At 36.1% G+C, this 18,763-nt stretch overlaps 1 protein-coding gene across 3 annotated transcripts in view; it reads right to left on the bottom strand.

Annotated features, from left to right (window-relative positions):
• INTS6 (integrator complex subunit 6) overlaps positions 1 to 18,763 on the bottom strand; it is a 41,964-nt gene that overhangs the window by 2,704 nt on the left and 20,497 nt on the right. For 2 of the 3 annotated variants that reach the window (XM_010728782.3, XM_019612129.2), the window contains 13 exons: positions 13,462 to 13,645; positions 12,417 to 12,542; positions 11,749 to 11,903; positions 8,922 to 9,074; positions 8,650 to 8,782; positions 8,079 to 8,173; positions 7,571 to 7,681; positions 5,788 to 6,003; positions 5,553 to 5,679; positions 4,196 to 4,338; positions 3,567 to 3,801; positions 2,435 to 2,803; positions 1,896 to 1,989 (listed from right to left, as the gene is read on the bottom strand). In XM_010728782.3, the coding sequence (XP_010727084.1) occupies positions 1,896 to 1,989; positions 2,435 to 2,803; positions 3,567 to 3,801; positions 4,196 to 4,338; positions 5,553 to 5,679; positions 5,788 to 6,003; positions 7,571 to 7,681; positions 8,079 to 8,173; positions 8,650 to 8,782; positions 8,922 to 9,074; positions 11,749 to 11,903; positions 12,417 to 12,542; positions 13,462 to 13,645 (2,141 nt within the window). The remainder of the gene's footprint in view (positions 1 to 1,895; positions 1,990 to 2,434; positions 2,804 to 3,566; positions 3,802 to 4,195; positions 4,339 to 5,552; positions 5,680 to 5,787; positions 6,004 to 7,570; positions 7,682 to 8,078; positions 8,174 to 8,649; positions 8,783 to 8,921; positions 9,075 to 11,748; positions 11,904 to 12,416; positions 12,543 to 13,461; positions 13,646 to 18,763) is intronic. The other variant, XM_031557844.1, reaches the window with a different exon arrangement.

Below are 18,763 nucleotides of genomic sequence, written 5' to 3'. Positions count from 1 at the left end.
TTGAATCTCCTCAATATTTCACAGTCAACCGGAAAAAAAAAAATCTACTATGTCCCTCACCTTGGTTTTTGCCTTTTAAAAATGATAGCTTTATTTGTTCCTGATTTCTGCATCTTTTGCAAGATGCATCCCTGACTTTCACTAAGTAGTAAAAGAACTACATGGCAAATCATTCCCAAAGGAAGAAGAAAACCCTAGATTATTTTAGACATCTCCTCTCATAACATTCTTTTGGATTAAGTTCCAGAACTGAATGGGAACTGTTTTTAAACACATGCTTTCTTGCTGCACTGCTCAAGAACTTTCCTAAGTCTCCGTTAAAAGAGCTCCTTGGAGCAGGGAAAGAATCAGCTATCAGTTAGCAAAACTTAACTGCATCTTAACTGCAAAGAACTTGGAAGTGTTTCCTACAGGGAGCAGGGAACTTTGGTTAATAGAGATAGCTTGCCTGGATAAGGGCAGAAGCACCCAGAGACAGAACTGCACAGAGATTGCAGGTGGTGTTATCCAGGTGGATAACGTGACTGCATTACAATCACCTAACCTAGGAGAAAAAAAAGGAGGGAAGGATTAAGCTGCTCTTACATACAAACTAATAATATTTACAACAGTCAAAAGAAATTGAATTGCCAAGTTTTTCTACCAGTAGGTAGAAAAAACTGTTGGCTATGGTGAGAGACAGGATTTAGATCTGATGCATCTGACAGCAAGACTCAACTGCTGCCAAGTTTTGTAGGGAAAGAGTCAACGCAAGATACTGGAATAGACAAGCTGTGCGACAGAAACAAGAATTACAGTGGCTCCAAAGAGTCAAATTTCAGAGGCACAAATATTCCAACCTCACTAAGGGCTGCCAAAGACTACAGGAGAAACAGTATTGTATTGGTGACGATGAGAAAGCATGTATAATCTACAGGCTATGCAACAGCTTTGACAGGTGATAAAACATGAAAGAGCTCAAGCAAAAGCATGATAAAGAATTACTGCTAAAGGAAAAACATTATCTAAATCGATATGTGCTGGCAGTAGAAGGCTAGAGAAGCTCTATAAATGTCCAATATTCAGTATTCATTGAACTCCCAAGCACAGTTTTACACAAGTATCACTGATTTTTATTTAATCAAGATTTGAGCAACAATGCCAAGGAAAAAAAAAAAGAATTCTATGAAAACACAGGAGGAGGAAAAACTATTCACTCAAAGTTATACAACCTAAATAATGTTGAAATCATTAATTCCTTTTAAATCCAACACTCTTGATTCCAATCATAATTATTTTTTTTTTTCTTTGAATGGTTACATAGCAGGGTAGGCAAATACAGTTTAGGGACACCTTAAGGACAGCTATCTGGTTTAACAACATGGGTTTTAAAACACCAAACTCTTTCCCTACGACAAATTACTACCTGAGATGGTAGAAATAGAACTACTCTATTTCTAAAGAAAATGTGAAGAGCAGAGACATCTTCATAGAGCACATCTGGATCTCAGAACTGGACAGGATTTTGAGTCGATGCAGAATAATGAATTTGAACTGCTTATGAAAGCTTTATTCATAGTAAAGCACAGTGCCTTCAAGTTTTCAAATTAGCAGTACACTCTCATTTGAACCCCAGAAGTTAAATGATTTTCTAATTACCTTTTCTTCCTACACCATTGTTCACTTAATTTTGTGATGATTTAGCAGTTACAGCTACTAACATTAAGACTCAGTATGAAGCAAAAAGCATCAGGAAACTTATGTATTTCCAGAGTTTTTTTTCTACGAAATTATTTACTCATAGTACAAAGCATTGTGTGGGAAGTTTAAGACAAAGGACTGCATGGATGTCAAGCTGTTATGAGTAGCAGTAGATGGTGCAGTTTTATAAGATTAATTACAATTCAGTGACCTACCTCGAAGCTTCTTTAATAACATTTTGCAAAAATATCAGTCTGGTTTGTAAGCTTCCCTGTACATGCTTCAGTAAAAGGAAGATTCTTTCATATTCTTAAAGAAATAAGAGCAAAAACAGTTAAACAGATGTCTGTTATAACATTTTGCTTCATGTGAACAAAGGCAAGAGAATTAATTCAGCTTCTGTGAGATTTTAAGTTAGATCATCTAAAACCCAGGCTCATAACAATAACATACAGTTTTATCAACATTAACATTAAAAACCATAATAAAATGGTGGTGTTTAGAATATTACTGGGATACCTATAATTCTAGTATCAATAATGAAGATCATTACTTTCATGAATATTGACAGATTTAGTGATATTTTAATCATTCCTCCAAGCAAGTTTTTACAAGATGCTTTAAAACAAATCTATCTAGCTTTCAATTTTGTTTCCCTCTCACGGTTTACTATTTTTCTGAAAAGGCAAAATAATATCAATTCTTTGCCTAGCTCTCATGCCAGTCATTTAATGAAGAGATTTGGAATACTTACTTCTTCCTGGTTTTCGGATCTCTTTCATAATCTGTGCTCTCAGCTCCATATTAATCTCTCTGGAACTTCTGCAGGGCACTGTTTTTTTCCCTTTGCTGGTTGAAGATAGTGGCAAACTATCTTCAGTATTTTGTTCTTTACTACTTGATTCATCGTGATTCTCCAAAAATCCATCAACATTCAAGTTATTCCCTAGATGCTCATGGCCTGCACCCTCTATATGAGCTGCTGATCGATCCAATGAATTGAATGGAGAAGACATTGAAAATTCAGAATCCACAGCATCTGGGAAATCATCTGATGAAAGTGGGTCTGTAACATGATTCTCTACCACATCATCCATTGCAATCTCATTATTAGCTTCTGATGCTAAAAACAAGTGAAAAAATACAATAAAACATTACATTTACAAGTTTTACCTTCTTTATGATCTGATAGGGGTCACTGAAACTATAACAAACATCAATACTTCTAAAACTATGCTCCTGCTTGTCTATCTATTATACATGCCAGGCACAAGAAAACATTTGTTGGTTGTTCTTTCAGGGTTGTAATAATGAGCACATTAGCTTATTTCCTGTCAATTAATGGGCTTAATAAAATCTGTATTCTTCACATGAAAGGGAAAATTGATAAATATATTATTAACAAAGCAAAGAATGAACCTGTAAAATGTACTTTTGTGACATACTTCTTTCCTTATTAAAGTGAGCTGACAAACTTACTGAACAGCTGTTGCTCACTGAACAATGAGAGCAAGACTTTTACAGAGTACCTCAGCTCAATAATAGGAAAAATAAATTCACAGCGCTACAGTGAAATTCAAAATAACCTCACGTTGTGATAACTTCTGGAGCTTGTAAATTTCCAGGAAAAAGAAGAACGCCCTTTTGTTTACACTGCCTCCTCATTTAATACGGGAAATACATTGTTTATACTGGAAAGTTCACGAGAGAGACTTCTGTCTGAAGGGCAATGTTAACTCTGTGATAAGCCCCCACTGCACACTTAAATACCTCATTTCCAAAAATTGCCCTATTTGGGAAATCAGCCAGTGATCTTTCCATATAAACAAGCTTCTTACATAAAATTAAATAAAAACCAAGTTCTCTACATACAAAAATTCACTTACTTTTGTGAATAGGAATAGGTTTAACGAGGTCAAGCTGTGCTTGTGTGATTGGTGACGGTGGTCCTTTTCCTCCAATGTGGTTATTCACAACTGGAGGAGTTTGTGGTCGACCTCTGAGCAGGGGAGACATACACCGACGCCTTTTTGGAATCCCTTGCATACTTGGTTCTCCAGGTCTTTTATGTTTATTTTGAGGTCCTGACACAAACTCATCTGCTTCATCTATCATCATTCCCTGTATTTAATGGGTAGAACGCTTAAAACTTCAATCCAGAAATACATAATATAAAATGCTGTGAATACTCTGATGCAGTGACGCTCATAGGGCAATAATGTACAATATGCCACTATTTATCAGCTTCTCAAATGGCAAACAAAATATGATTAGGTATTATCTATACTACAGTGACAAATATTTCATTTAAACAGCACTTTGAAGGCATAACACTGGTTTCTAATAAAGACTGCTCTTCATATGTTAACACTGATGAAAAACATCTGAGGAACTTCCTTCTACAAGATGCCTTCCCAAATACTTGGAAATACTTCTCCTGTACATTACTCTTTGAATAGTCTAACCAGCAGTAGAGACAACAGTAAGTTTTTAAAAAGCTGTACAGAAAAGTCACCTTTTTGTCCAACTTGAATGGATTGCCAAATGTATGGAGCCTTCGAGGTTGATCAGGATCAAGCTCTCGGAGTGGAGAAGGTATTTGTTTTAGATATTCCTGGTAGTTTCCCATTTGTGCTATAGGTACACTGTGAACTTGATCTGTTGTAAAAGGATGATTTATTAATATATTATACTACTCATGTCATGGGAATTCAGTCTATATCCACATTAACATCTCAAATTTTCAGTCTTATCAAATGCGTTAACAGAGTAGATGTGCAAAACTCACCATTATTCTCACCTAATTGGTATTTACAACATCATGTTTTGAGTGCAGAAAGCTTGCTTAAATGAATCTGTCGTGTATTCCATCATGACATGGAAAAAGCAATAGCTGTCATGCATGGATTTTAGTTTTCCAGAGTGTCCCATAGCTTTTCAACAGGTAGATGGGTGGAAAAAAAAACAAGACTTGCAATAAATTTTATCTAAAACATTACTACAAACAAAACCTACAGTACTGCAGAGTAGTAATGCCATGCTGCATATAGCTTTGATAAACATCTATCCAATTTTGGGTACATCACATGTAATTGTTGAGACTGACACATTCTTGAAGCAACAGTGATTTTTTTCCCCACTGTAATCAAAGTCTTGAAATCTACAGGACCTGAAAACTTACAAGTTTGAAGCTTCTAAGCCTTTCATCAAGCAGAATATAAGCTACCAAAAACAGCAGAGAAAATAATTGTAAATTTTGATGTTTGAACCCCTTCACCAAAGAGCAACTTCTTTGATTTCAGATGATGTTCTGTCACTACTTAAGTCAGATAAACATCAGTGACCAAGTGATAATGCAGCATACACTTTCACTTGCATTACCCATTTTCTCCACTTTTTTTTAAATCATCTTCTATTTGTTAGATGCTCTAACATAGTGCCAGAAGACATAAATGAAAGTGAAAATGAAACAATTATACAACTACTGTTGACCTAAAGGGCAAAAGAATCACACTGACAGCACCTAGTAAGCTCATCTTTCCCCTGTTCACAAAACACTTCTTACATAGAAAAGGATCTTAATGTTCAAAAATCCCCTCAAGTTTTCTTAGATACATCATGAAACTTGGTGAAAAAAAATAAGTGAACAAAGAATCCATAAGTAAAAGGCCAAGTCTCCTCAGACTAAAGGACAGAGCAGTGAATCTGCATCCTCTGTGCCCAGCTGTTTTTCTTCCAATTAGCTAAGGAAAAGAGTCAAGTTTAATGGCAAATGGTTGCTAAGCTTTTATGAATAAATATTTGTTGAGTTTCCAAAACTTAATGAAAGCAATATCACATAAAGGCAAACAAAAAAAACCCACATAACTAACCTTCATCTTGTCCTTTGAGGAACTTCCGAGTACTCTTCAATAAGTTAGATCTCATTCGTGTTAATTGATCCAAAAGATTTCTTCTAGGTATATCATAAGCATTTCTAAAAGTTTGAGGTTTCAAATCCTATGGTTTCAGCAATTAAAGTTTCAATTAACACAAAGCATGGAACAATATCTAGCATTTCAATGGTAGTATATTGAAAATAACAACATTACACACAGTGGTGCTTACCTTATTCAGCAAAGCTATTTGGAACCCAGCATACTCCTTCATATTGAAGTCTAGAGGTCTATGAGGAATTTCCCCAGTAATTCCCTGTAGCAGATGTTGAAAATCGTTCCTATGTGCCATAGACAGGTTGTGTGATCTGCTTCTGACCTTAATTCCAGTCTCTTGCGCTACCTTTTTGCCTACAGAGCCAATGACTCTATCGGACTCTATTTTGGCCTTAATTTAAAATAAATAAATAAATAAAATTGACAATATGCTCTTAAAAGAATTAGTCACTTATTCATTTTAAATTCCTACCTAGAAGATTCAACAATGTGCTAATACACTATGACGACCATAACCAGGATGAGTGCTTAAGGAGTGCTTAGTACATAACCACTTAATGTTTACTACAATTTCAAATATAGTGAACAGTTTGTGCCTAGGTCTTCTGCATATTTCTCCCTCTGCTGCCCATTACTAAGCACCAATATGCATGCAATGCTTTTATTTTCAGAAGTCATAATTTGACTGGCAATTCTCTGCAAGTCTATCTATACTCAAACTGTTTTCTGCTACAAGAGCTAAATGCTAGCTTTCAAGACTGATTTTCTCACAACTATAGTTGTGATCAGTCATACAATGGTATCAGCTTTCTAAAAGCTCAATACAGACAGTCATAACATTAAATAACAAATAGGAAATACATGAAAATACCCAATCCTATTTGACCAGACAGACCTCAACCCCCAGCACTGTTAGATTTGTACCAAAATTAAACATGTTCATAAATGCCAACTTTGGGGCATAATACAGTTGAACAAAGAGCTAGAAATAATTTGCCAAGACAATTTGCCAATGTTTGTTTTTCAGCTTTATATAAATTTACAGACTACTCAAAATCTGAATTTGTACTTAAGAATACTGTGCCTTTACTGGTAGAACCTTTCAGAAGTGAGAAAAGCTTTATGTACAATTTGCAGTGTATGTCATAGCATCTTAAGAGTCCACAAAGGCTAGATTGAGAGATTAGTTCATTTAGTAGAACACTGAGCAATGTGACCATGATTTGCTAGAATATGCTCTAGAATGCAAGTTTGCTCCCCTGTCAAATAATATCTTATATTCACTTTTTTTAAATAAAATCTGATCTATAAGAACTTGTTAGCTACATGAGAAGTACTTGCACTACTATTAAAGTTTCAAGCTTATTGCATTCTTCCATTATCTTGAACAAGAAAGCTTAACATGCATAGCTCAACAAAAAAGCAAAAGTAGCAGGGCAGAAATGTCTTAGCTGGTGCAGGGGACTAGTCAGAGATACATGCACTATTCTGAATAGCATCAACAACTTCATAATTTTACAAAAGGTCACTTGCAACTTTTGTATGTATACTTATTTGAGGTTACGTCAGTTCAGTTTTCATTTACTGAACACTTGCCATTTCAAAAGCCACATTCTGATTCAGATACATCTAAGTACAAATCCCTATTTTCTGAAAAAAATAGAGTAAAATAACATGTTTTCTTTTGGACAAAGATATGCTACTGACATGTATAAATGTTCCTTAAATACAAGAGATCTTAATATGTATCTCCACATCTATCTATACAGTCCACTCTAAATTTATGCTTAAATGTTTACTTTCAATTCACAGAACCAAAATACTTCTATATTAATTACTTATGGGAAGGCATTAACTTGATCTTCCTGCTCTTTTTCCTTGAAAACTCTTGAACTTGAGTATTTTAAGATATTATCCTGATATTACAAGTTTTTACTGCTCTTGTGCTTCAACATTACCTGCTGACTCAACTTTTTGAGATATGAAATGACACTGTAACTAAGTCCATATTCCACATTGTCAGCTATAAGGTTTGGTGCTCCCATCATTCTCACAGCTTTCTTCAAAGGCTGAAACATGGAATATATTGCAAAGTCATGTTTAACTTTATACATGTTATACACATACTTCAAGAAACTGCCCCCATTTCAGACAGGACCTGAAGTCCTTAAAGACAAAAGACAGATTTTTCAGGGCAGGTCTTTTTGTTGTTGTTTAAAGTATCATTCCATTCATACTGAATCAGTCATAAACAGAAATCATTTATTAGTTACAGTTGTTGAATTTTGTTGCTATATTCAAATTTTAAGCCTTCTCACAGGACTACAGTGAAAAGAGTATCACTGTCCAGTTATTCTCTTAAAAATATATATTCTACTTGAAAGAGGTTAAAAAAAAAGCACTCATACTGGAAAGGTAACTATAGCTGTTTAATAAAATAGAAACTTGAAAACCAAGTCATCTTACCCCAAGATAGTAAGGAGGCATTGTCTTCAAATAGCTTTCAAATGACTGCAGCCATTTTAATGTTGGCTTTGCCTTGTGTACTTTAAACAAGTCATCTAATGGTTATGAAAAACAGAGACACAATGAAAGACATCTTTTTTTTCCCTAATAGGAGAAATGCTAAGAAAATACTAATTCCTTAAAGCTTAAATATATTATTTTAACATATAACTAAACTAAATATACACAAAAGATCGATACACAAAAGATTAAAGTTGCAGCCAGAAGATGGAACCTGATCAATTTAATAAATGAGATGATAGATTGAGAATAATGGCTACCAAAATAAAAGAAGTGAGACTACATCATATCTAAAAGAATGATTACATAAATTATTCTTGCACTTTGGGCACAAGTCAGGAACATCACACAGTTGTTTACAAGTGAAATAAATATTATTATGGATAAAATTGCTTAACATTCTAGCTTTCTGTAAGTGTGATTAATACTGTCAGCAGCTGGATAAAACTCTTTAGATCAGATCAATTTTTCAGTTGCTTACTACTTAAAGATTTTATGGTCTGGTACTTACCTAACAGTGGAAGAAGAACTGGGTAATTATAAGGCATCACAAATAAATTCACACAATTCAGGGCTGTACTAGCTTTCAAGTAACCAAAAGGATGACCAAGTTCACTGTACTTTGCACTATTGCTCACATACACCTGCAATAAAACACATTACAAGTTAAGCACATTTTTATGTATTTGTATATGTAAAGTTTTGCATCCTAGTTTGATTCTAGAATAAATTACATGACAAATAGCTTTATAGAGACTACAATTAAGTGTGTTTTCTACTTGCCTGCCAGCAGGTCTGAGGGGATTTTCTTTCCAGGATAAACTGGGTCAGTGGTGAAGGCTCTAACTCATATTTGTCAAAAGGCAGTTTGTCAATGACCATCGGTTCACAGTCAGTGCAGGAGAATTTCACCACAGGATGAGAAGTGCGAGGTGGCTAAATATAAGCATTCCACTGTTAATGAGTCTGCATACAATGACTAAAACTTCTTTGTACTACGACAACTAAAATACAGTCTTTGAAAAGAAACATTTAAGGAGCCTACTGAATACAGGATTCATACTTATAAGTCCTAAGCACATCATTTGACATTGCCACTGTCTTGAAATCTGTTGGAAATTAATTTTCTAAATACTAGTCATTTTACCTACTAAGCTCACAACAATAAAATTTCTTACATATACACAAAAACTTTACAAATGGAAGTAAATCCTTGTGTGGACTTCAATGCTACTTCGGGGCATGCCCACTTTAACCCTGCAGAACTAAGCTTTGTACTTTCATATTTGTTGATTTTCTCTGTTTAACAGCACGTCTCCTTAGGGGCAAATTTTATATTTAACAATTTCAAACTGAATTACAGTGATTCATATGAGAAGAGTTTACAGCAACTCACATTTTAACTGGAATTGTGAAAACTTTCAGTTCAGGCAATTTAATTGTAATCTTTTTATTAATTATAGGGAAAAAGCCTTTCAATCTCAAGTTTCAGATATAAGTTGATAACACTTGTAATTTCTTTTGCTGAACAAAGAGGCGGCAAATTTTTATGTGACAAAAATTGGAACCATATGCCTTACTTCAAAGGACTTTCAGGAGAGGAGCTAAAGCTTTTATACTTACCCTTAACCTCCTCCAAGGCTATTAGAATCTGAGGAAGATCTCACCTGGAAGTCTCCTTCCATTTAGTCTCTTTACAAGAAGTCAACTAATAAATACGTAAGATGAGCTACACAGTTTCTTGGACCTTCCTAACACCTCACCTTGAAAGTAATTTTTCCTACAAGTTTATAAACTTTAGTCTCTTCCTTTTAGGATGAGCCAGCCAAATGTTATCTGTCCACAGAGCTGGTCTTGCCTTGAGTATCTCCTCTCTGAGGAAGGTGTACTGTCCAAGTGCACACAAAACAGGAGGCCCACTCAATTGAAGGAACTGCAATTCTCTTGAAAGAAGATGCCTCCAATAAATAGTTGTGGCGGAGTTTCTGACCAAGCCATGAAGCAGTTATACTAAGAATAAAAAGGCTGCAAAAGAAGTTGAATGCTAAGACTTGAGTAGTCCGATAAGTTTTGATTGGACAGCAAAACTATTTTTTACCTCAAAGCAGTGAGAGCAGCCATTTACATGTTGATGTACCAACAGAATCATTAGCAGACTTTCACATACATTTAAGAATGCCTTGATTGTACCATCTACATTATATGAAACAGTTTTGAGGTAGGCCTATTTCAGATAACTCCACAGTGTATCAGGGGGCAAAGAAAAATGTAACTACAAATTCTTAAGTAAACAGGATGTTAAGTTCTAGCACTGTATAGTCATAAAAGTCAGGAAATATAAGTCTTGAAACACTATAAGCAAATGCAGCTCCCTCACATTACATAGGGAAGGTTCAGTTGGGAATTTCAATTGATGTCTACAGGAATTTAGCTGCATGCGCAGTGATCCAATGTTTTGTGCAGTTATGAGAGAGGTATACACACTATAAGAGCAAAGTATTTTTTTTCACATCTTCTTGCAATTTAGCTTCAAGTTTTCAGTGATTTGGAATGACATTTCTTCACTTGGCAAGATCTATTTCAGCAATGTCAATCAAGATCCACAGTAGCAGACAAATCGTAAAAATTTTTCACAGTGAAAGGAAGCAGATATACTACTGATAGTGATTACAAGAAGTACACAGGGCAGCTTTCTGACAGAGCAGTTTTTCCAATATCCAGTGCAGTGGCTTTTTGCTTTTTAAATGACTACAAGATTTATTATATTAATTTGCTTTTTTGTTCACGGAATGGGACAGATCTCAGCAACACCACATCTAGAAACTTGACTATCATTTCATACTTGCATCATTTTACAACAACCTGTATTTCAGAGTAAATTTTGCAAACATAATTTTCATGAGAAGCTCAGTGAGCTAGTCAAACTACTTTTGGATCAAAAATCAACAAAAATCATCATGAAAGACAGGGAAGAATTATACAATTTCACACGAGTGCCACTTCAATGATTTTCAAAGATAAGTAGAACTAAATATTTTATACTAAAGATTAGTTCTCATACAAAGGCACTGGCATATATTATTTATGAAAACAACAACAAGGAAAACTAATTCTGTAGATAGCACTTAAAAAAAGGCAAGTTTCTCTACTTAGGATAAGCTAAAAATATAGTTACACCAAACAGTAGATGAAATTGTATTCATCAGCTACAGTGCAAACAGAACTATCTCAAGGATGCAAAAACTGGTAAGGTCATACAATCTTCTTTCTATTAACATCTGTTAGGTAATAAAATTTAGTTGTCCATTATCAGACCAAGTGCCATCTTATTTCTGGAATGGTATTTTAAGAGTTTTGACAAACACTGTGCATAGACTAGGCTGACTTATCTGCAACAATCACTTTCTTAATGCTTCAAAGTGAATACCATGTTACTTGCTCATGAGCAAATTATCTAACATAACAACAATATGGATTTTCATGTGACGTTCCTTAGTTAATAGAGCTTCTACAATGGCCCCAGTAAAGCACATCTTTCAAGGCTTAAAAATAATTAGACAGGAAATTCTGGAATACTCCCCCTTTTGTTTTATCTAACTTCAGTACTTACCAGCGTTGGTGAATTCTGATCTGGCCAAAAAGATTCAGGAACAGGCCAGTGACCTATAGGAACCCCAGTTTTAGGGTTTGGTCTGACATAAATGAGTTTGTGACAGCTGTGCCAAGGCTGGGGTCCAAAGGGCCTAGTTATATCCACCTGTCCATCTACAAAGAAAAAATGCTTTATAAATCAAAATAGTATTAAAACTCAAAGAGTATTTAGTAGCTTCTGTGAAGAGTTCAAGAACTATGTTCCCAGGGTTGATACTCCTTCAGTTAATATTCTATTCAACAAACACTTGTGCAAAAAAGTAGAAATGATGAAAATACAAGTGAGCATTGAATATTTACAGAACCACAGTTGAGAGAGTTATCTGAAGTCCTTCATAACCATTAGATTGCCTTTCTCCTATTATTATAATATCCTATTATTATTCCCAGTTAACCTTCATATCTCCATGCTTAAAGACAATATTTCATACACACAATTAAGACTAGGAACATCCCAAAATGGACTTAGGCTACATTTAGAATGAGAATGTAAGGACAGCAGAGTCATATCTGCTACTCTAAATTTCAAGTTTCCCTTTGGTTTTGGCAATTCTTATATTAACTTCACTAAACTATACTGACATCATCATTGTCATCTGATATCAAAATATAAAAGACATCAAGTACCATCAATCGGCGAGGGATCTGGTCCAGCTTTTTCAAAGTTTATTACCACTCCACTTTGCACTTTTTGCACCAGTGATTCAAGACACTGATTCAGCATTCTTGGAGAGCATACGCAGTATGATCGACCTAGAACAGAATAGCCAATGTTGAAGTTTGCTCAGCGTTAACCCAAATTGTTCAAAGCCATTGTTTTGTTACACTCAACAAAATAGGTATAGATTACTGATTTAAAGCATATGCCAAACACTCTAAGGACCAAGTCAGCCTAGTAAAGCAGTGATAGTGCTACATGCATCTTATCTGAAATGTTTGGGTTCTAGCTCCTTAATGACATTAACTCCAATTCTTGGTTGAATGCATGGAAAATGGGCTCCCCCTTGTGACAGACATCAACACAACTGTCGAAAAATTTCAGTCAAAGCACTACTTGCACAAGCCTACATTAGCCAGGAAGTAGTTGAATCAGATTCTTTTGGAATGTTTAAAATCCTTCTGCTTGCTTTCTACCAAACCTCCTGCAATGGATCATAAGAATCATCACATTTTAGCATGCAATGTAATCAAAGCATTTTACAAAGGTATTAAAAAGCTAACACCCAAATTTGAATATAATTTCTCACAGGTAAGAGTTAAAAAGGCAAGAAAAGCAACAATTTTGCAGAATTACTCTGCATTTTACACTGTAGAAATCATGCATTGCATTGTGTATTCTCTTAAAAAAAAAAACATTAAGCATTTCCCACACTTTTGGCTTGCTTTGATTAAAGTATGACATAAATTTATCATAACTATACTACAGACTCAACTGCTATAATTTCTAACTATGATACTGAGAAGAATTAAGAAATAAGTTTACTGCTAAAGGAAGTAGATTCAAATTCTTCCAAGATAAGTTACATCTGAAGCATTAACGCAGGGTCATTAGATTTACTGTAATCAAGTTCTAAGTTTTCAGCAAGAGTTCACCCCACATACCTGATTAACAAAGCCAAGTTCAATTCATTTTCAAAGTCACTGATTTGTCAAAGGAAGCCAGGACACCTACCTCCTGTGACTTCACACATCGGTGTGATTGCAGAATCATCCACTGGTACCCCTGCCATCTGCTCTGATTCTGGTGATGAAACACCAGGCAAACGAAGTACTAAAGCAAACAACCTCTGATCCCATCGAAAGGGTTCCTTAGTCAACTCGCTTCCAGGCAGAGGGGAATTGAGAGGTAAGTGGAGCTGAAAAGGAATTTAAATCTGTGAGTAGCTACTTGAAAAAAATAAATCAAGTTACATAGTGATAGCAAATCTATAACCACTTATAAACACCTATAACATTTCCACAGCTATTTATGATTCTTTTTCGCTACTGTACAAGCAAAACTTAATTTAATCAGCACTTCAAAGAAATTTAAGGACAAGATGAGGCAGAAACTTGAGAACCACAAACTGAGTGGAAACCACACCTTCTGAATATAAACTTAAGAATCAACAGAATATCTTCTTTAGAATTGTATCTGTAAGAACTAATTTTCTGCTGAATAAGCCTATTGTCAGCTGAGTCTTCTGGAGGATTCTTCAAGTTAAAAGGCACAGCCAAATGAAAAGGTATTTTTAATTTAAGCCTACTAGGGAAGAAACATAACCTGGGTATAGCTGCTCAAAATAATCCAGCTACCACGACAATCTGATCCAAATAACTTAACTTCAAGCAAATCAATCTGGTGGTTATGTTACAGCATCAGAAAAGAGTGATTTTAGCTAAGTTGGGCACATCTCTCAACCATACCTTCTCTATGCTGTAAGTAAAGAACAGGTTAAAATCAATACTGAAATCTAAAGTTCTTACTTATACATAATCAATAACAACAGCTACAGCTATCTATACAAGGAAGAACCGTCTGCTGTGCCATTGTATTGCCTTTATCTGGGAAGAACTAAATGATTTTTAATTTCTAATATTAAAAGATACCACCCAGGGACACAGAATAGATGGGGATAATTCATTTTGCTTTAGGTACCAATAGAAATAGTAGCAATTCAAAAGTTTCCAACTTTAAACACAGTTCACTAACAATACAACAAAATTATTAATTAACAAGCAAAGATCATCAGAACATCTCAAATTCCTGTACACTTATAACTACAGTTAACTGAAACAAGAAAACAAATCGATGCTTTAGAAGGCATTTAGAAGATATCTCTTTTTGCACACAGTTACTTTATCCACAAGTTAGTGGAGCAAAACGCTTTAAAGTTTTAAACATAATCAACTCTAGAAAACTTGTACAGATAAACTAGGCTTATAACAAGTAATTACAGGTTTCAGAAAAATGAGACAAACCCCTGGCAGATGTTGCCACCATCAGTACAAGCAAAATCTTTGTTTTATTAAAGCAATGTAGCCACAAGGGTAGGAAAAAATCCCCAGAACAATAGCCAAGTAGTACTAACAGATCTATTACCACGTGAAAGGGTTAAACCCAAACCAGCAGAAACCCAGGGACAGCTGCTAGAATAAAATTCAAATGTTTTCCTTCTAACACAGCATTTAAAAAATTCCAAACCTGCACCTTCTCTACTTTAGCATCGTTTCAAAATTTGATGCAAGTCCACCAAAGATATATTTTAGTTCACAGTGATTGGTTAAGGAGTTTGCAAAAAAAGTTGTTGGAAAATGTTTTGGTTTTTTTGTTGTTGTTTTAAAGTTTAACCTGGAAGCATAAATCTTAATTACCAAATCAGAAACAAACTATTTCTGCTTATCTATTTGCAAGCATCTCATATTAGGAAAAATACATGCCTCCATCTTCGAAGAATAATTAGTTTATGCAGCCTCAAAGCCAGGTAGAAATGAGACAAAGCCACTCAACATGTCAGCAGGAATCAGAATATTGCCTTCTCAGAGCACCTGATGATTACTCCTGAATCTGTTTTTGCTGTTACAAGCAGACAGCATGTCAGAAGTACATTATTTTCCCCAAATGTTTTATGGGAAAGTGCTCAAGGAGTAATCAGTTATGTATGTGATTTATTACTGATTCATACATGCCTTCTCCCTTTTTATGCAAACAGAACCCAACACCTGGTCAAGAAAGGAAACTTAAAGCTAAAAGAATAGCCAATTTCTTCATAAATAGCCTCCAATCCCAATTGTAAGAAGATTCAATTGTAAGCACCACAATGTCATCTACTGGGACTATTATTTAGGAGTCAACAAACTTTCCAACACAGATCTCAGCCAACAGATGAGTAAGATTTAGTGGTTCTGGAGAGCACATTTCCCTGGCAAAATATACCTTCATAGCAGCACTATCTCTCTCCAGGCAGCACACATTACAAGGTTCCTATCTGACCCTGCCCCAATGCTATTCTGAGTTCAGTGCATCTCAAGCTACAAAATCTTCATTCAGCTCAGTTGGTTATAAGTGAGCAAACCCAAAAAACAAAGCAGGTCTCAGCAGCAGACCACTGCAACATGCACAGGTTACTGCCAGAAACGTTTTTAAAATCTAAGACCACATGCAGAGCCATCAGTATTACATCATATGTCCTCACTCTCTTCCCTACAGTCTAATTTCATTAAATTTAACATCCATATTATTGGAGGAGTTGTAGATTCAAACCAGGTTTCATACTCCACAGATGTAAACAACTGTCTTTTTACACTCAGCATTGTTCATAGGTTTTGTTGCTGTTGTTTTGAAACAAATAAAACACCCCTCAAAACTAGCAAGTATTTACCGTAGCACCATAACAACTGCATACCTGACAGAAAATAAGGTGGGCCCAGAAACCTGCAACTTGCATTTTCTTTCTCTGCACATTTCACACCTTTTCCTGTTTTATCTTTCAGATTGGTCATTGAGAGAAAGAATGAACAAGTGAAAAAGAAGTTATTTACCAACCACAGTCTTCAACATTGTCTGTGTTGAATAACACACAAGTGCCCTCATAACCTTGTAACTTAGTACTGGGAAACAGATTTGTTTTTATCTCAAGACTTATTTGTAAGAGCATACACAAACTCTACTTTTTCCTGAAGATTTTTACCCATGACAAGTAGATCTAACATTCCAAGCATACTCAGTATTTCAGCACTAGAGGACAGTAGGATGAACAACCTACCAAGATCCAAGCCCAGCTGATAAGAGTCCTTCAGAATCTCTACTTCAGATCCTTAGGAAATGACAGCATTGTTTTCTTATTATTTTCTGTGCAGTCATTTGCAGTTAAAACAGAAAACCACAAGATGTTCTTCTATAGGAAACAATTTCAGATCAGAGAGAGACCATCTCAATGACGTGACTGATTTTACCGTTCTAAGGCTAACTATGTTAGCTACAAGCAAGTACATGCTCAGCTAATAGTTGCACAGTATTCTCATCTCAAGTGTTCTGGGCCTCAGCGCCAAATACTGAAAACCCACCAACTGCTAAGAGAAATAACTTGGATGAGGAAGCAGGGGAACACGCAGTGAAAGGGATACGTCACCTACTTGTTGCACAGTTTGGTTAGAAACCCAGACTTGAGTTGGAAAAGCTACTTTTAAAAGTGTTATTGAGTATTTACAGTTCTTGATTACTGCTGAAAGTAAGGAGGATCTTGCCACTTGTCACAGTTATTACAGCCAGGATTTAAGACAAATCCTGGAAAGGCTTGATGTAGCAATGCCAATGGCTTTGGAATGAAGAGTCCAAAATCACCAATTCCTCCCATAAGAGTCTCCTATAGCAGGAAGAAATCATAAGAATGGCAACATACAGAGGGCAAAGAACATAATGCATAATTATGCATCAGTGTGTCAATAACCTAGTTTCATGCTTGCAAATGGGAGTTTAATGCTTCATACTAAAATGGAGTACATGTAGAAGAAAGACGTGGGGAGATATCCCAGAAGCTGCAAAACTTGAGAAGTATGACATTGGATTGACTAGCCTTTAAATTATAGCATTTCATAATGTAAAGAGGAATAAGAAATCCTTTCAAGCAACTGAACATTTTCTAAAGGAAATATCAGGAAAAGGCAAAGACCAAATCTGAGGGACCATGACAGAAGTGAATGTCACTTCCAAGATCTTATAGCATCAGATTTATAATTAACGATGGTATTCAAACAGTATGAGTCCCTCAGTTCCTTAAGTTATAACTGAACAAAAGTGAATCAAAGGAAGAATCTGCTCAACATGCCTTGCTGAACATAGAACTGATGCAGGCACTTTTCAGTACCTCAGCACTGGTTCATTAGAAGCCAGTGTTTGAAGGACTGAGATTCTTAAGTCCTTTTAATTGGTGTTGGTACTTATGAGAGTTGTATAGACTGCACCATTTGTCTTTAGTCTGAGATAAGGTGTCAAATTCCAGAGGGAAAGGACAACTGAAGAATTCAGCCAAGAATTCAGGCTCTGAAATAGAGTTTGATAGCTTATAGTAGGGCAAGTGACAACATTCCAACAGCAATAAAGCCAATTTCATTGGTAAGAATGCAAATGTCCATTTGAAAGAAAAAGTTACCTTCATCTTTCCTACTGGCTTCACATGGGCAGCGGTAAGACAGTCCCCCACACTTAGGCTTCTCTTGTACAAGCTGAACACGTGCAATTTTCAACCTTGTGCACATTTGCTTTAGAATCATAGAATCACAAGGTTGAAAAGGACCTACAAGATCATCTAGTCCAACCGCCCTCCCATCACCACTGCTATCACAAGCACTAAACCATATCTCGTAGCTCCTCATCCAGACGCCTCTTGAACACTGTCAGGGATCACAGAATCACAGAATTGTGGGGGTTGGAAGGGACCTCTAGAGATCATCGAGACTCCCAAACCCCCTCCCAAAGCAGGTTCCCTACACCAGGTTGCACAGGTAGGCGTCCAGGCGAGACTTGAATATCTCCAGAGAAGGAGACTCCACAACCCCCCTGGGCAGCCTGTTCCAGTGCTCTGTCACCCTTACCATGAAGAAGTTCTTACGCACATTCGTGCGAAACTTCCTATGCTGCAGCTTATGTCCGTTTCCCCTCGTCCTGTCTCCACGTACCACTGAAAAGAGACTGGCCTCACCACTATGGCCGCCACACCTCAGATATTTATAAACCTGGATCAGGTCCCCTCTCAGTCTTCTTTTCTCAAGGCTAAACAGACCCAGTTCACTTAGCCTTTCTTCATAGGGGAGATGCTCCAGGCCCTTCACCATCTTTGTGGCCCTCCGCTGGACTCTTTCCAAGAGATCCCTGTCTTTCTTGTACTGGGGAGCCCAGAACTGGACACGACGGGATGGCGACTCCACCACCTCCCTGGGCAGCCATTCCAGTGCCTGACCACTCTCTGAGAGAAAAAGTTCTTCCTTATGTCTAA

Source organism: Meleagris gallopavo, chromosome 1, assembly GCF_000146605.3.
Source record: "Meleagris gallopavo isolate NT-WF06-2002-E0010 breed Aviagen turkey brand Nicholas breeding stock chromosome 1, Turkey_5.1, whole genome shotgun sequence".
NCBI lineage: Eukaryota > Metazoa > Chordata > Aves > Galliformes > Phasianidae > Meleagris > Meleagris gallopavo.
The sequence above is the reverse complement of the archived record's forward strand: the minus strand, read 5'-3'. Positions and strand labels throughout refer to the sequence as shown.